The sequence below is a fragment of the Phalangium opilio genome, unplaced genomic scaffold, assembly GCF_054372755.1.
Source record: "Phalangium opilio isolate 3A_F unplaced genomic scaffold, DU_Popi_V2 ptg000011l_1, whole genome shotgun sequence".
NCBI lineage: Eukaryota > Metazoa > Arthropoda > Arachnida > Opiliones > Phalangiidae > Phalangium > Phalangium opilio.
This window is the reverse complement of record NW_028324147.1, coordinates 717,682-734,751: the sequence shown is the minus strand read 5'-3', so window position 1 is coordinate 734,751 and position 17,070 is coordinate 717,682. Positions and strand designations below refer to the sequence as shown.

At 38.8% G+C, this 17,070-nt stretch overlaps 4 protein-coding genes and 1 long non-coding RNA gene across 6 annotated transcripts; 4 read left to right on the top strand and 1 right to left on the bottom strand.

The window, feature by feature from the left end:
* Nucleotides 1–724: 724 nt before the first annotated feature.
* On the top strand, nt 725–3,576 carry LOC149709686 (uncharacterized). The gene is made up of 6 exons (XM_089857231.1): nt 725–1,205; nt 1,345–1,806; nt 1,872–2,062; nt 2,156–2,277; nt 2,351–2,583; nt 2,985–3,576. Exons 1-6 carry the CDS (start codon nt 725–727, stop codon nt 3,338–3,340), a joined length of 1,845 nt encoding a protein of 614 aa, XP_089713357.1. The 3' UTR covers nt 3,341–3,576.
* Nucleotides 3,577–4,336: 760 nt separating this feature from the next.
* On the top strand, nt 4,337–5,046 carry LOC149709685 (uncharacterized). The gene is made up of 2 exons (XR_016376044.1): nt 4,337–4,819; nt 4,884–5,046. It is a non-coding gene; the product is annotated as an uncharacterized LOC149709685 (long non-coding RNA).
* Nucleotides 5,047–8,764: 3,718 nt separating this feature from the next.
* On the top strand, nt 8,765–12,200 carry LOC149709684 (protein zer-1 homolog). Its single transcript, XM_089857207.1, has 11 exons — nt 8,765–9,550; nt 9,628–9,798; nt 9,873–10,032; nt 10,094–10,296; nt 10,354–10,525; nt 10,591–10,752; nt 10,827–10,988; nt 11,046–11,161; nt 11,240–11,535; nt 11,596–11,722; nt 11,792–12,200. Exons 1-11 carry the CDS (start codon nt 8,769–8,771, stop codon nt 11,838–11,840), a joined length of 2,400 nt encoding a protein of 799 aa, XP_089713333.1. The 5' UTR covers nt 8,765–8,768; the 3' UTR covers nt 11,841–12,200.
* A 42-nt stretch (nt 12,201–12,242) lies between these two features.
* On the bottom strand, nt 12,243–16,155 carry BBS9 (Bardet-Biedl syndrome 9). The gene is made up of 12 exons (XM_089857197.1): nt 16,019–16,155; nt 15,648–15,787; nt 15,271–15,466; nt 15,020–15,198; nt 14,773–14,947; nt 14,534–14,715; nt 14,055–14,462; nt 13,504–13,989; nt 13,334–13,441; nt 12,939–13,273; nt 12,679–12,882; nt 12,243–12,609 (listed from the first exon to the last, which is right to left on the bottom strand). Exons 2-12 carry the CDS (start codon nt 15,757–15,759, stop codon nt 12,346–12,348), a joined length of 2,649 nt encoding a protein of 882 aa, XP_089713323.1. The 5' UTR covers nt 15,760–15,787; nt 16,019–16,155; the 3' UTR covers nt 12,243–12,345.
* LOC149709682 (EKC/KEOPS complex subunit LAGE3-like) lies at nt 16,094–16,998 on the top strand. 2 transcript variants are annotated; one of them, XM_089857262.1, is made up of 3 exons: nt 16,094–16,215; nt 16,280–16,408; nt 16,472–16,740. In XM_089857262.1, exons 1-3 carry the CDS (start codon nt 16,193–16,195, stop codon nt 16,596–16,598), a joined length of 279 nt encoding a protein of 92 aa, XP_089713388.1. In that variant the 5' UTR covers nt 16,094–16,192; the 3' UTR covers nt 16,599–16,740. The 2 variants fall into 2 exon arrangements, with proteins under 2 accessions (XP_089713388.1, XP_089713379.1); XM_089857253.1 differs by lacking the exon at nt 16,094–16,215 and having other exon boundaries at nt 16,472–16,998.
* The last annotated feature ends 72 nt before the right edge of the window (nt 16,999–17,070 follow it).

Sequence of the window (17,070 nt, the reverse complement as noted above, 5' to 3'; positions counted from 1 at the left end):
TCGGTACTCTTTTGGTTTTCTTCGTTATCAATAAAGATTTAAGCGTGTCATGCCAACAATAGTTATCTCGAATTAATTCAAAGTATTTTTAATTCGATCCCAACCGTTATTTTTAATTCGATTCAGCCAGTAAACAAAAGTAAGTAATTTTCATTTAAATAATATAATAAAATATATACGAGTTTGGGAACTTAAATTGGTCGTTAAGTCACTACGTAAATTTAACCTTAAGATGTTTCAACAATTCAAATCCCAGCAAATTTTAATTAATCTATTAGTAAGGACTTGATCGAATAGACTAACCATTTTCATCATCGAACTTTTTCAAAACTAATATTTGAAAGTTAACTTTTAGGTAATAAAAATATTTCCAATTGGTCGCAAACAAATTAAAAATACTCCACTAATTTTAATAATCGAGTTCGTTAATTATTTATAGTTAATTAGTAAGTTGATGGCGCGAAAGGATTTAAACTAATCATTTTGATAACGAGAATTATGTAGGCGAGGCAATTATTATCAGAGTAGGAAAAGGATACATCATCCGAAATAATTGAATTTACGGGGTAAGGGCACTGGAATGCCTTTGACAGTATCGGGGTGGAATGCGGTATTAGAAAAGGGTGCTATCCGACGGCCCCCTATCCTCGCAAACGTATTTGACAAAGAGCCGCGTTTCACTTAACAAAAGGAGCAGTGAAATAATTAGGATAAAGGGGAACGGATGCATGCCCGAAAGATTTTGGCCAAAATTTCTATATCCCCTCCAAGCTCCAACGCTTATACCAAACACACACACACACACACACACACACACAGTGAGAGAGAGAGAGAGACACCAATTCAATGGTGTCGGGGACAAAAAATAATAATAATAGGTCTAGTATGTTTGAATTTAAAATTTATATTTCGGTTCGTTTATCCACCCAAAAACAACGTCCGGTTTTGTCAAATCATAATTGCGCTTTCGAGTTGTAACTACCAAGTGATCGTCTCTTGTTGCGGCAAAAACGAACGGTTGTCGGAATATTTCCGCGTTTTCTCAATTTCTTTGACTCGATATGTTTGTAAACAATCTTTACAAATTTTATTCGACAGAATGAAGTCTTGGAGAAGTAAATTTAGTACGAAACTAGCCTTACTGGTTCCATTCGTGATTATATTAGCGAATGAGGTTAAAGGTCAATTCGGGCGACCTTACAGAGGTACGTTTTCCAAATATTTACCTCGGTTATATACGAATAAACGAAATGACAAATTTTAAATTGATATTTTATCAATGGAAGCGCGTTCTAAACGGTCAGCGTCGCGAATCAATTGATTGAGAATTCTATTCTTTGGTAGCTCTTCCTCTTCCCGCGGAAGTATCCGAACTATCGGGCGAACCGAGCTATAGAGCGGTCAAACTCCGATGGAAATACCTACGCAACCCGGAAGCATCCGGTTTTATGGTCAGAGTCTGCGAATTGTCCATTTGGAACGTGAAAACGCGTTGCAGGGAACGACATTTATCCCTGGATTCGAAAAACCTCGTCGAAGAGCTAAATGGCGGTGACCCCCCGCACCACGACACCATCGAGGAAGTGTCCAGAGGACGATACGAGGCCGTCATGAACGACCTGAGAATGACGACCAACTACACGTTCACCGTGGTCCCCGATGACCCCATCCATCCCGAACACCCGGAGGGAAGACCGGTTTACTACTCTGGTTCCGGGAACCTCTTTGACCAGGCGGGTTACAGACCTCAGAGTCCCGACGGGGCCCCACCCAGGGCCAGGAGTATCCTAGTACATACTATGGGATGTGAGTATTTACCGCCCACTGTACACCGATACCGAGTTTTATAATTGATTTTGGTCTTCGTTTAGTCTCGGCTCGCGCGAGTAGGTGTTTGTCCAACACCTCCGACGTGGTGGTCAACACTGGACCTTACTTTAACGGAAAAATTGCCGTAGAAGATACCCTGGACGATAACTGCGCCGTTTACGGCAATAAGTCCAGCGATCAGAATGTTTACACTCTGAGAATTTTGCACTCGCAATGCGGAAGTAAAACTATGGTAGGCGTTTAATTCTCGTAACCCGGACACTGTGGAGTGTGGACTCTAGCGGCAAGGATTGTTTAATTTAAACAATGGTGTATCGTTTTTCAGAACAACTCGAGGATCGAAACGAACATTATAGTTCACGAAAACAAGGATATAGTCACTCACAACTCTAAGAGATTTTTGGTAGTTTGCAACTTTTTGCCCGAAACATTCACGATTCAAGCGACGTAAGTTTTATATAGTGTCCGAGTAGGTTGACTCGAACCCAAAATCGGACCGCCCGCCTCCTCTTTTTTTAAGGGTCAATATGCGGAAAAACTTGCGAAAGGCCTCCTCGAAAGAAGTGGGCGAGACCGGCAGCGGCAGGGGATTGACTCGAAAGAATCTCATCGACGAGAACGATAAGGCTGCCGCGGATCCGAACGAACTATTCACCTACGATAACTACAGACAACATCACGTGGGTGACGATAGGATATTGGCCGAACAAACCGCCAGAATGGGTCTCTTGGGAAATGCGCCGCAAAAAACTGGTAAGCTACTTCTCTGCAATTATAAGTGATACGCGAAAATTCTTTGAATACGCCATAGCCCTAGTTCTTCCCTTTTCAACGATATTAAATACTTGTCGTTACAACGATCACCGATCGAGAAATGAAGCTATTTAGAAAATCACTCCTCTCTTATCATAAGTTTATAAGATATGTTCCATAAGTGTGTCACTGGTTAATGAGAGCTTGTCATGAACTAGCTCTCAGTAAGTTACGAAGTACAGCTACTGTCATACTTATGGAACATATCTTATAAACTTATGCTCTTATTAAAACCTATTCACTTCGCAGAACTCTGAGCTAGGAGGAAATTATTTTCTCCCCCCCCCCTTTCCAATGATACTAAACACTCGTTTATCTAGAAGATCGATAAATTTTTGCAGATTCTCAACTGATTGGACAAATGTCGCTGCTAATCTTATTGGTGGTAGCTTGCGTTGTTGGGTGTGGAGTGGCCATTTGGTGGTTTGTAGCTGGCGCCCAAAAGCGTACTTATCAACAACATAGCCAACCCCACGTAGTCACGACAATTACAAGCGCGAGTACTTGCGAAAAGGATGTCAATCATTCTCCCGACACCTACGTCAGACTGATGCCCGAAAAAGATCAATTGGTCTTGGCTAATGTAGCTAACGTGGACCACGGAGTGACTAGCCAACCCGGGGTTTTGAGGGTCAACGTTTGCGGGACCCCCATGACCCTGATGTCTCTTCGCGCCATAGGGGATAGTGAAGCTTAAAACCCCGGACCTGGTGGTCCCTAATTGAGGATATCGTAGTCACTTTTGTACAAAAAAGGTAGTCTAATTAGCTAATAGCGTTTAAGTTTTTCACACGTCGTACTAAACACATTTCTACGATATTCCCGACTACTGTCACTTCACCTCATGTAATAATTATTTAATTTTATAATAAAGTATTATATTTATATCTAACACGTGCGTTTTCATTCGATTTGTCACTTACATGCCTTCAAACCAGAGTTCAGAGTTCAGACTTTGTTTTCACCAAGGCTTAAGGTAAACGTGAACTTTTCGTAATGAATCGTGGCAGAAATTTTAACGGTTTCTCTAATTAAAGATGAATTTAGAGATACTTTTGCACAATTCTTATTCATAATTAATTTCAAGTTAAATTATTACAAAAAATTCCATATTAAATTGGATCAAAACAACAACAGCCTTTCCCGGGGCATTTAAACTTTAAAGGGACCGAGTTACGTGAGACTTACAGCGCGTTCAGTACTAAAAACCAAATTAACCGGTATGTTCATGGGTACGCTTAGTTTTCTCAAAGGATCGGTCATTTTATTGCTTTACTGAACGAATTATAGAGGGATTTGGCGCCACCCGGGGGAAAAATTGTCGGGGGCGCAGTAACGTCACTTTCTCATTATAATGTTTGTTGTTTTCCTGTATATGGGTGTCATATTAAAGAACTTTCGCGAGATTTACATTTAAAACCTAAAAATATCAACAATTTGTGTCGGTATGAATAAATTTTCTATGTGGAAAAAAGAAATCAGATTTTAAAACGGGATGTTTTCGTCAAAGAAAAGCTAAAGATAAAGACTGTTTTGTCGCTGCTTAATTTCTATATTTATCTCAAAAAACCCCATTAATCATCATCGTACGGTATGGTTACTGTTTTAATTAAATAATTAATTACGGATACAAAATAAGAGTTAATTTGAAGGGGAAAAGCTAATTTAAAACGTATAAGGTGAGGGAGAAGCCCAAGGGGTGCTCGATCGAGTTTCGGAATTTTCAAATTTTCGCGGGCGGTTGGTCTGACGTCACCGAGAGACCCCCGAGGGGGAAGAATGTTTGTTTTTGCTTGTCAAGGCCATTGATTATACGAATAGGGAAGCAATTTCAAAGTTTTCAAACTATTTTCATCCCATTTTTTGTTATTTTTACGTGCAAAATGTTCGAGGGAAGAGTTTTTATTACATTATTTTCAATAATATTGTTGAATTTAGGAGGCTGAACGCCGAATAATTGACCATGGTGTTTTTGACTTTTTTGCTATTGCCAAGGCCCAAGGGTATTTGATTATTCAAATTTAAGGATATTTAGTTATTTTTTCTTTTAGGGCTTTAAAATATGAGAGAGAAGTGTTTTTTTTTCTGTTTATCGTTGAATAATTTTCAATTATATTCCCCATCCATTGTAGTACTGAACTTTACAACCCCAATGGCTAAACTTTGCAAATTTAAGGTAAAGAATGGATAATTGGATATTGAAATTGAATGCACAAACTACAATAGTTTACATGTTTCAGAATTTGAAACAAACCAATTTAAAGCAATGTAAATTATTGTGGTTAATTATTGCAATATATTTTGTCTACATAGCGAGATTACGTTGGATATATTCAAGAAAACTGATGTAATTCTGGAATAAACACAAACATTCGTTGCTAATAAACACTTTTTTTTATTAAATATGAATCTTTAACATAACAGATGAAAGTTAGTCTGACTTGTAGAATCATTTCTAGGAACATTTTTTTATTAAATAATAAATATGAATCTTTAACGTAACAGATGAAAGGTAGTCTGACTTGTAGAATCATTTCTAGGAACATATGTTTATTAAATAATAAATATGAATCTTTAGCATAACAGATGAAAGGTAGTTTGACTTGGAGAATTATTTCTAGGAACATAAGTTAATCTTTTATTAGATTTATTGTTTTATTATTTGATATGATAATGCTTATCACAGAATTTAAAGGGCAATATGGCTTGGAGCCTAGTTTCTCGAAAACGGAAACAAGTAAATTTAAAAGATTCTTATTTCATATCACAGTTTTAAAAGGCAAAAGTTAATGGTATTTTAAGAAGCATTTCAAATAAGATAGGCTAAACTCTTAAGCGGGTGAAACTAATGAATTATCTTGTTCAATTTTTTGGCCTTTTTCCGACCACTGTCACCATTTTCAGCATCTGTTTTTTTGACATTATTAAGGAATTTTATTCTAATGAATACTCTTAACTTCACAAAAGATTGTACTAATTCCTTGGGTAATGAAGAACTTTGCAAAATTAAATCACTGATATTTTTGACTAGATTTGGCTCGTTTGAAAGGGAAAACTGTGGTAGATAAGATCTAAAAACTGATTCGAATGTATTAACAGTTGCTAAAAATGAAGAGGATGGGATTGCTAAGCCTCCGTAAGATAAAAAATTTGCCCAAGATGGCAACTCATAACTATGGTCCGAGAGTGTTTTAGTTTCAGTTAAGTTCAAATCAGGAAACTTTTTGTTATGCTTTTTCGCTAGCCAACCCGCGCAAAGCTCAATACCATTTTCCTCCAACTTTGAAAAATCACTCTCGTCCAATTCATTAGTATTCTTAATAGTTTTTGATGAGTCACTATTTGCTAAATATGTTTTATTGTCATCAATCAAACTATTAAGATCTGCAGCTGTGCTGCAATCTGGATTAATAGGTTCTATTGAGGCTTTTTTAAAGGCACTAGCTAAAACATATTCTCCTTCCTGAAAAGATGGAGAATTTACAATATCACTAGAAAGATACTCAGATTGGCTTAAATCAGACGTATTGCTATTTTGGTGACATACACCAGGATTTTTTCCCAGTATAATCATTCTAATTCGGTATATTGAATTAAGAGGCGTTGGGTGATCATTTAAGCCTCCTCTAGTACGAACCTGAGAGAAAAAATTCTCGAGGCAGTCTTGATTTAAACGATGAGTTAAGATATATTTATAGCCAAATTTATTTTTAAGGTCAAAATATAAGTCTTTAAGAGACTTAATAGAGATCAGCAACCCTTTTTGAAAAATTTGTAGGCATTTCGTTCCTTTACACCTCATGTCATCTATTAGATTAGACATTTCATTTAATGCCTCTAACTGCTCTGTTAAATGAACACCAAACGCACATTTAATTTTAACAGGATCATTTTCAGTGTAGGAATTGAAAATTTGAAACCACGCATTGACCTTTTCTATGAATTTGGATAGATTTTGGTAGTCTTCAAGATTTTCATCTGAAGAATGACTTTGTTTTTTGGAAATGTAAATTGAATATAATGCTTTTGAAACATTGTTAGATAACAGCTGAGCAGCTAGTTTTACATTTTGCCTTGTTGGCCCTCGGCATTCCAAATGAATTGCTCTTAGTTTGTGACACATTTTAAGTTCGTTAAAGTCTAATTTTAGTAATTCGTCTAAAGGTTTTCTATTTACATCAACATCCCCATCTTCCAGAATAAATCCCTTGTCCAAAAGCCAGTTTCGAATTAATTTTAGTGCATGGGGTGCATCTGCGAAGCAGTAAATTAATTGTTCACTAACACTAGGATGATAAAACCAATTTCTGTTAATATTTACTCCAAGTTCACGCCACAACCCCATGTTCCCTCCACCCATGTCACAAACTGTTGATACAACAAGATATCCAGCTTCGTGAAGCTTGGTGATAATTTCTAACAGTAAGGTTTTTGTCATTTTTTGGTCAAAGCCAATGTATATTGGTTGTTTCCAATTTCCATACAGCCCTCGGACCATAGCCACTTGCATTTGTTCATGTTTGCCCACTACCTGGTCTGCTTTAACATCATACTCATATTGACTTTGAACTTTCATTTCATCAAATGTCAAAACTGCAAGTTTCTCACGCGTGGGTTTTACACTACCAGTAACTTTCATCAAATTTAAAACATCTGTCAATATACCTTGTCTTAAATTTAGTTTAGAGGCGTAAGCTCTCAAGGTAGATAGACCTGGTAGGGGAATATGAAGGTCCTTTTTCAAAAATACGTAGGCTCGTTTGCTAAAATAGCGCAGGGTGAATGCATTTTTTAAATCCTCAGAACCCCAATTAACCCTTTTTTTCCCCAAAAGTCTCTTTATCTGACTATCTGAAAACACCACCCGCAAAATATCAGCTAATTTTGAATTATACTTTGCTTTTTTGTTTTTCTTGGTTTTTAAGGCTTTGAGGTCTTTAAGAGCTCTTTTAGAAACAAGGGTTTGCATTGAAAGTTGTACTTTCAAGTCTCGAATTACTGTGTCTTTTTGCTTACGTTGCTTAATTACTCGACTACGACTCTTTTCTAAAAAGCTTATTCTAGCCTTTAAGTTCTTGATTAGATTAATATTTTCACTGGGTATTTCTACAAGATTTCTTGGTGTATCTTCTTGGATTGGGGAAATTTCAACATCCACAGCATTTTGGTTGTTAACCATTTCTGGCATTTCATTACCTTCTGATGCAACAGACGTTGATGCTATGATATCTTGGGCAGTTTTTCTTCTGTTTCTTCTACATAACCTTGCCTCTCTGTCACACAGAGAAGCAGTTTTTCCAGTGTTACATTGTAATAAGTTTTCAGTTGGCACTGCATTGAACTTTAACACTTTGCGTTCAGGAAGCCCTAAAAGTTCCGCTTGCATATCACGTTCAAAATTATCATCTTTGAAGTGTTTGGAACAGATTCGACTAGTCGATGGATTCCATTTCCCAACCCTTCTACATTTGTTGACCCAAATTTTTCTAAGCCCAGGTTCTTTAGGAAAAGAATAATAACGAATATTGGCTGTAGACTTATTATTTTTGGTTTTAAGCAGACTATTGTTACACACGGCAACTGCACATCTTGTTCCCGGCATTATTTACCAATTTACACCTTCCCTAAATAGAAAATAATTATAATCTATTAAATTACAACCGTATAGAGAAAGTTCTGACAGAAATTATCATAATGGCACAACTTCTTAAAGTTCTTCAACAGAAATTATTACCAATTTATCTACTTTTGTTATTACCCAAACGCCAAACGTCCAAAACCATACCCAAAGTCTTTACCATAAGCCTTGCCCATTGCGCTACTTTTAACTTTAAATTTATAAGAACTCAACGGATGTAACGTTTAAAAACCTAATTAAGATAATCTACAGATCAATTTCAAGAGTTAAAAACTTACAATTCAATAAAATTGGCACTCTATCTTTACTCTAAATCCAATCAACCAGCCATCACAAATTCAAAATCATCGAGCCGTTTGTTTTTTGGGTCTCTCAGTGACGTCAAAACTAACAGCCAATGAACAATCTTTAAAAAAGATAAGCTTTTGACCTTGATTGAGCAAACCTATTATAGCGATTTTATACTTTACTAACCTTGGGAGAAGCCATGTTGGCTCTTGGAATGGTTAGCGTTTGGGAGCCCTACGTTCCAGATTCTCTCGTAGATATTTGCTTAAAATTCTGCCTTAAAAATCGCACTCATCTGTGTTACGTAAACGAAGAAAGTGGGGAATATAATTTGTGCAATGGAATCACTTTACCCGCGGAAATTTGCGAACGCATGCTCTACTTGTACTCGGAAGATTTGGATAAAATCATAGATGACAAGTTCCTAAACCTATTCAAAGATCCTTCGACGTCCCGTTTAGTTCGGGTTAATTTACACGACAGCGTCGTGACGGACGAAGGCATCAATATAATTACCAGGCACCCTTTAGCCGAACTGGACATATCCAACTGTTCAAAAGTGACTCAGAACACTTTGAAAAAAATCAACAACGCAAAAACCGATTTGGTTTCCTTAACCGTGGGGACCGCCGTTCAGATTTTCCCCGAAACTTTAGAACCCATCCAGGAAACGGAAGACGAATCGTTGGAAGAATGTTTACCTAAAATCCTGTCAAATTATCGCCATAGAGGCTACATTCTTAGAGGTCCTAATCTACGCAAATTAGTGATAAAAGGACTGAGTGCCACTGTCGAAAGGCAGTATTTCCCACTCCTCCTTCGCTCCTTAAACCATTTGACGCATTTAGATTTATCCAATTGTTACAACTTGGGCGATCTGAAATACCTGCTACCCCATAAGCAATTGCTTTTTCTTTGCCTGTTCGACGTGCCACGACTTCAAGATGCCATAGAAAATATCACGGAGCTTTCAAACTTACGGTACAAACAGATTTCACTGACCCTTTCCCCCTCAATCTCGTAAACAACATAAACACACGTTCATTTCTCCTCTAAAGACACTTAGATATCTCACAGTCAAACGAAAAATACGGTCATTATAAACATCCCAACACTGTCCTGAGACAGATTGTCACTAAATTACCACATCTGGTATCTCTGGATATATCTGGAACAAATTTAGCCGGTACTGGCATTCAAGAACGAAGTAGTCCCAATGAGTCTACTAGGTTTGTAAATAAACTTCAAACACCCCCCCCCCTTAATCGCGTCTAAAACGTCGTAACAATGACTGCATTTTTAGCCCCAGTGACGGGGAAGGGACGGTTCTCGCACCTGTTCAGGATTTAAGAATGACCGATATCCCCGGTTTAAAAAGTCGAGTGGATCGACCGCTGGAATTTTTAGGCTTATTAAATACGGCTCACGAAGCCTGTTATCGACACCACATTCCCGCGCTAAGAGTAAGCGAGCATTGAAGCAATTTAGAGAAAATTTGGTATAAACTCGGTTTTTTGTTTAAAGATTGCCGGAGACGCGAATGAACGGCAAATAATGATCGCCGCTCAAACTTACTACGACCGTCCCCCTTTACTACAGAAAGTCTTAAACGACTTGTTTCATTTATTTCGTTACGAATCGTGTTGCAACCCTAGATTAGCCCTGGACGTGGTTCTGGTGGCCATGAGGCGACACGTAGGCGAAAAACACGTGCAAATCGCGGGAAGGTAATCGTTATTCTCCTTTATAACGAAGTTAATTATAATTAACTTTTAAATTGGCAGCGCCTCCTTATTCTACATCGTCAAAAGTGACGAAAAGAATCATTTCACAATCAAAATGAAGAAAATTATTATCAAAACTTTGTTAGACGCCATGCACCTTCACAGATACGACACTACTATGCTGAGAAACGGTTGCCTTACCTTGATTCATTTTAAAATACCTCAAGACGTGGTAAGACGCGCGCGCGAGGCTGTCGCGTCGCCAGCAACGCAGTCGATTAATGTTGATGATTGCAGCTCTTTGATTACGTTCGTCTGGTTGATATCTTACTGTACGTTGTGGGGCAAGAAGATCAAGACGACTTTGTTCAGAGAATAGGAATCTATCTGATCAACAGTTTGGCTTGCCAAGTTGACGGCATTCAGAAACAACTCGTTGGCAAGAAAGGCGCCGTCACAGTGAGAGAGAGCGGCAAACATTTACGTAACGTCTTTAGAGATCCTAATTGTTTAAGGTACTTGGCGTCTTGCAGATAATGTTGCAGTTAATAAAATCAAGAATGAATCGTCATTTATGCGACGAAGTGATGGAAACCGCTTGGAGTACCATGTGGAATGTGACTGACGAAACTCCGACCAATTGCAAATTGTTTTTGGATGAAAGGGGGATGGAATTATTTTTAGGATGTTTAAGGGTAATTAAGCGATGTCCTAATTTGTTAATAGGCGTTAACGACGTTCGCCTACTTTAGTTATTCCCGGATAAACCGGAACTTCTACGCAACATGATGGGTTTATTAGGGAATGTAGCGGAAGTGAAAGAACTAAGATCCTGTTTGATGAAGGACGAATATTTATCGGTTTTTTGGTAAAAAATGACCTTTAATTTGCCCCCCCCCCGCCCGCGGTGTTTAATATTATGAACTCGTTTTCAACACTTTAATAGTGATTTACTGGAAAGTACCAGCGATGGCATTGAAGTATCTTATAATTCAGCGGGCATCTTATCGCATATCGCCTCGGACGGACCCGAAATTTGGGAACAATACAATATAAAGTCCGTCAGAAGAACGGACATGTTAAACCGGATGGTCAGTGCCATGGAACGCTGGGATTTGAGGGCCAAAAGGAACATCAATTATCGTTCCTTCGAACCCATTCTTAGATTACTCGGGAACGATCATACTCCCGAAGTTCAACATTGGGCCATTTGGGCCTTGGCTAATTTAACCGCGGTTTACGGTAAGTACGACGTTAATTATCGTTAGTTTAACGTCATTAATCATGACGTTTAATCGACAGCCGATAAATATTGCGCCTTATTAAAAGAAGAGGGAGGTTTGGATATGCTAGAAGAGATAATACAAAAAAGCAGCACGCGAGACGCCATCAAAAAATTGGCACTGATAACTATAGAACAATGCAAAAAGTACGTTATTAAAATTAATTAAATTAAATTAAATTAATCATCCTTAATCTAAATCAAATTAAATTTCAGTTATTTAAGTAATGAAAACAACGTAGATGAAGACATTGACTGTCAGTGAAGAAAGACCCTGGTTGTTACGTTTACCTAATCCTTTTCTTTCGCGTCAAATTGTAAAATAAAATAATAATGATAATATAACTTGTATGAAAATAGAAAATTAAGTAATTAACTAATTAGTAATAATAATTTTATCTCATTTTAGCTTTCAAAATTCTTTACTCTTTAGGCTTTTTGCATTTTTGACTGTAATTAAGTTCTTTTCTCGCCCACCCGCTAATTGATTGTTAGAAATTAGTTAATTATGCTGTACATCCGTGTATAAAACTTAATTAGTAAAAATTAAATAATGCAATTAATCACCCGGGGGTATTTAATTAATGTAACGATTGTGTCTCAATAAATAAACTTAGAAAATAAAGGACTGATTTTCTTATTTCATTAAAGAAAATCCACGAAACAATTAACGATGACAAACAATTTTAATTAATAAACACCACCAATTTCGTATCTTACTCTATGGTGAATGGCCGGAGATTACTTTGATCAGTGTCGTCTTTGGTCCTTTATAAGTCAACATCGGCGATATCGCGTTGAGGTTCATCCTCGGGGCTACTTTCTTCAACTCGCTCCTCATCTTGGGCGTCTTTATTTTTGGGTAATAGCGTTCCTTTACTCGTTCTGGTCAAAACGAGCGTCAAGTGTTTGCGGAGTCGAGCCAAATCCTGAGGTTGCAAGAAGGACAACGATTGCGCTTTGCCCAAAGTGTGTCCATTTTCGCCCGGATTGATTAAATGAATTAAAGCCGCGTGCGTTTGTTCTTCCCAACCCTGCGAGTGACGTCCACGATTCGATTAAAAACCCTCCCCTAGAATGGATCACTTTTAAAATGGAATTACTTGTTCGGATCCGGAAATACTGTTGTAAAGCGACAAGTCACTCAGGGAAGCTTCCAAAACGCGTCTTTGAAGGTCCAGGACGGTGCCTTCCTTTTGTTGCAAGATGGCCAGCGTTTTAACTAACGAAGCCGAACACGCTAACGAGCATCCCGTCGTTTCGATTTGGATTAAGCTACGCCAAGCCGCTTCCGACAGATTTAGTAACTGCAACCGCGCAAATGCGATAAATAAATAAAAACAGGACACGGTGACGTCATTACCTGATGGTAGGACGCCTCCAATAGGACGTCTAAGTTATTCAAGGGCAAGGCGCTCTTGTCCTTCGTTTTGATCAAAAGTCTCTTCTGAATGATGCGAAATTGGGCCGCCGATTGCGTCAACATTTCGTCCAATTGTTGTTTTTGTTTTCTAGCTCGATAATGATCCTCGACTTCCGCCATAAATTCGGCCAACGGTAACTGGGCCCCTCCACCCGCGTTCGGCAATCCTATCTTGAAACCTTTCTCTTTATGGTAGTACTTGGTCAAACGTTGAATCAACTGGTCAATCGGTAACCAAAGCGAACCGAAAGTCGAGCCTTGGACGCGATAACGCTCTAAAAATTCACCCAAAGCAAATTATTGAAGATTGTCCAATTGAACATTGAGTTACGTACGAGACGTTTTGGATGCTAAAATAGAAACGACAACTGGATTTTGAGCTTCGCAGTTACGAAATTGAAAGGCGATGGCGTTCTCTTGAACCAAGCCTTCCCAAGATAATTCTGCGTTAAAATTAATAACCTTAAACCCTATTCCTCTCGCGGTAATCCACTCAAGTAATTACCAGGAAATAACTTTTGAAGATCGACACAGGGTTTATTGGTATCTAAGGTTAATTTATAAGCGGCCACTTTGACGGGAGCGGCGCTTTGCAGAGCGATAACTAAGGGCAGACTGGCCACGCTTTCAACCAAATGCGGGACCGTTCCTTGGTCAATTTGATTGGAGGTGTCCGAATCGTTGTAGTACACCGCCGTAACTTTGACCTTTAGTAGCGATGGTAAGAGGCCATCGTGGCCTTCGGGGATTAAGACCGAGGCGCTGATTTGAGTGGGCGCGTCCCCCGGCATCAATTCTGGGAAACAATGAACCGGCTGAAAAACGGCGAACGGGGGAGCCACGAAAAAGGATACGCGGACGTTGCGGACTTTTTCTTGACGGACTAGAATTTGCGCCGCGATAAACGCCGACGGAATCTCGCCTGGATTGACAGGGGGCGAATGAACCGATAATTGAACGCTCAGATTTTGACTAAAAGTAGGCATTGTCGCTGAAAAATAAATTCAACATCGTTGAAAACAATGGCGAAAATTGCGTAAATACTCGCGTAAGTACATTTATCATTCATGGTTCCTCCAATGATGGCCTTCAACTGTTTCAATTCCTTTTCAGCGTCGCCGTAATTCAACTCCTGCGTGTCATTGGGCGGAGGAGCGACTAGTAACGAAGGATCAGTCCCTAAATAGGAGGCGGCCAAAGTTCCCTCAACTCCCAGCGTAACTATGACCCCTTCCAAGGAGTTTAAAGCGCATCTTTTGACGGAGACGGGGACAATCGGTAATTGGGCCGCCCATTTCATCGTTTGTTCATTGTAAACTAGCATGGTGCGATTGACGGTACAAACTAGAAGCATGTTGGCCATTTCAAAGCCGTGATACGGCAAAAAACAACAGGGCTCGTAATCTAGTTTCTTCATCCAGTGAAGGGTGCCATTGTCTTTTAGCGCGAATAAATTTCTTTTTCCTAAATAACAACAATTCCAAGTATTTAAACCAATCTTGGGATACGTTCCGACCGACGCGACTGACAATTACCTAAAACGTATATGACCGAGAATGTACTTGGATTTTCAAGTACAGCGATATCAATGGCGCTTTCACCCAAACTGAATGTCCAGTCCGCGACGACTCTTTTGCCTTTTTGAAGAGCACCCGCGATTCTAGGACCTTCGCCCTCATTTTCCTCGGGATCTTTAGCAACGGCTAGAGTTCGATATCTGTAGTATAAAATAATTCAAGCTAAGCGTCCCAAAAAAACTCAAAATGTTCCGTACTTGAAACTTTCAACGGAATACGACGAGGATATCGTCACGATAGAATCGATTTTTTTAACGTAAGTTGTGGGTCCAGGAAGTAAAAATCCGGGTAAAAATCGACTGAACGCGAAACTTTCTTGCTCAAAGAAACTAAGAACGCCGTCCAATGATAAAACGGCCAAAAGATCTTTCCCTAAAGACCGCCACGCCATGTAATAATTATTCAAAGTGCTAGCTGGCTATAACCTTATAAGTGATTTAGTACCTTTGACATCCCCAAAAGGACCCGTAACCAGAGCGTAAGAACTTCTTTGTAATTTATGTTCGTAAACTAATTTCATTTGATATTGCGTTCCATGTTCAACAGCCCCTTTATTACCCGTTAAACTAAAGATAGAAAGTTTTCTAGGGTGCAGAACCGCTAGTTGATTTTGTTGTAAAGATCTGTTTAAAGATCGTAATTGTTTCAGACAGAAAGAAGGGAATTCTTTTAATTAATTTAAGTAATTAACGTACGAAACAAAGTTGCCGCAAGCTATTTGTAATATTGGATTATCTAAGTGATATTCTATTAAGAGATCGTCGGGTCGAAAACCCTGTAAAGTTCCCGATGCGTTTTGCGCGTCTCCTTCTTTGTTGGTATCAATCAAAACAACTTTAGGTTCGTATATTTGAATCAGGGCTTTTTCCTGATTGGCTACGATGATTTTGTCTAAAATAATTTAGTATAACACCTTGACAACTCTGGGTTTTATATAGTGGTCTCGGATTTTAAAGCGAAGCACGGGTCCCGTCGATCCCCTTCAAGGTGACTTTCCTCCCGAACTGCCAAGTTCGTAAGGAAAGTCACCTTGTAGGAGAACCGCCGTACCCGCTCTTAGCTTTATGTTTACCAGTTCCATCTGGGTTGTTATCGATGTTGGAAACGCAGAGGAGACCCTGATCAAACTCGCCTTCTCCTCCGCATTGAACGTTCCACCAATCTCTTACTTTAAACAGCGTCATATTTTTACGTTCATTACGAAAATAAAGGCTGAAATATCAATTACGTGTCAACTGTCAAAAACATATGGTTAAAAATGGCCACGTGGTTTGTTTTGGTTTCGCGTTGCTAAGCAACCGTCAAGGCTTAGTACTACGGTAACGTTTCGCGTTTAATTTCATAAGAAATTAACTATTTTATCGTAAATTGTGGACAGACGCGTAGAAATAAGTCTAAAGTACAAGATTAATTTGAAAAATAAGTTAATCGATCCATAATTACCATTTTAAAGGGTTCAAATCTCAGTCGGATTTCGGAAAAAAAGCTAGCGACTGCGGGATGCCGGGACGCGGAACGGGCAAAACAGCTGATAATTCGTCTGCTACGGTAGTCGGGGACGTTTCCAAGATGGCTGTTTGAACCATAGTTTGAACTCGTATTTGCCATGTGGTAACGATGGAGGAAGATTTGTGTACAGCGTATCCTTTGAAAAAATTGCGTTTTTAAACTAATTAAACTAATTTCCTTCACTAATAATTCTAGAGAATTTTCTTTTCCGTTTAAAAGCGCGAAAGAAGCGGAAATCGCTTACAATACTTTGAGGGTGGACAAAGAACCAGTTCGGGGTGGCGCGACAAAGGCGTTATCCTTGGAAAGCAACCACCTTAAAGTGTAAATAATTTTTAAAGGGAAGATGACCCCCTTTTTTAAATAACACGATTATTTAAAACGCAGAGTCATTAAAGCCAAGGAAGCTCGATTACTTCGAATCAGCGTTAACAGTTTTATGGACTTTTTAAACTTGGTGGTCCAAACAATTGAGCGTTTTGGTCCACCAGTAATTGATAATGGCGGTAAATGAGAAGACGCCAGCCCCTGACCCGAGCCGCAGCATTTACGGGTTGGCCTTATTCCTGGGATGTTACATTTGCCTGATTTTATACCTAATTTGGGCTTACATTCCCGGGGAATGGCTGAAAGCGGGTGGCATCACTTATTTCCCCCATAAAACATGGGCCATCTTAATACCCATCTTCGTCATCATTTTCATCGCCTTATTCGCCACCGTTTTATATCCATTAGTGATTTATTCCTTAACCCCTTCGTTAAAATCAATTTCCCTGGTTAAAGATTGTCATTCTGTTGAAAATATCCCCCTAGAAAAGGGGGATTGCATTCCTCCCATATCTGATTTAGATATTTCTGAAGTTTGTAGAGCTTTGTATTTGAAAAAGTCCAAATAAAATGTATTTTCTATTTCACCTCTGCATTCCGTTTTATTTGTTCAAAAGACACGTGTACCCAAAGTTCCTAGCAAGATGGTATCGCTGCGC

Coding starts and splice junctions, on each gene's coding strand:
- LOC149709686 (XM_089857231.1), top strand. CDS start 725: ATGCATGCCCGAAAGATTTTGGCCAAAATTTCTATATCCCCTCCAAGC. Junction 2,063..2,155: donor AATGCGGAAGTAAAACTATG/GTAGGCGTTTAA, acceptor ATCGTTTTTCAG/AACAACTCGAGGATCGAAAC. Junction 2,278..2,350: donor ACATTCACGATTCAAGCGAC/GTAAGTTTTATA, acceptor TCTTTTTTTAAG/GGTCAATATGCGGAAAAACT.
- LOC149709684 (XM_089857207.1), top strand. CDS start 8,769: ATGTTGGCTCTTGGAATGGTTAGCGTTTGGGAGCCCTACGTTCCAGAT. Junction 10,753..10,826: donor GCAAGAAAGGCGCCGTCACA/GTGAGAGAGAGC, acceptor GGCGTCTTGCAG/ATAATGTTGCAGTTAATAAA. Junction 10,989..11,045: donor TATTTTTAGGATGTTTAAGG/GTAATTAAGCGA, acceptor CGCCTACTTTAG/TTATTCCCGGATAAACCGGA.
- BBS9 (XM_089857197.1), bottom strand. CDS start 15,759: ATGACGCTGTTTAAAGTAAGAGATTGGTGGAACGTTCAATGCGGAGGA. Junction 14,948..15,019: donor TCCTTTTGGGGATGTCAAAG/GTACTAAATCAC, acceptor GGCGGTCTTTAG/GGAAAGATCTTTTGGCCGTT. Junction 13,274..13,333: donor TTTAGCATCCAAAACGTCTC/GTACGTAACTCA, acceptor GTGAATTTTTAG/AGCGTTATCGCGTCCAAGGC.
- LOC149709682 (XM_089857253.1), top strand. CDS start 16,585: ATGGCGGTAAATGAGAAGACGCCAGCCCCTGACCCGAGCCGCAGCATT.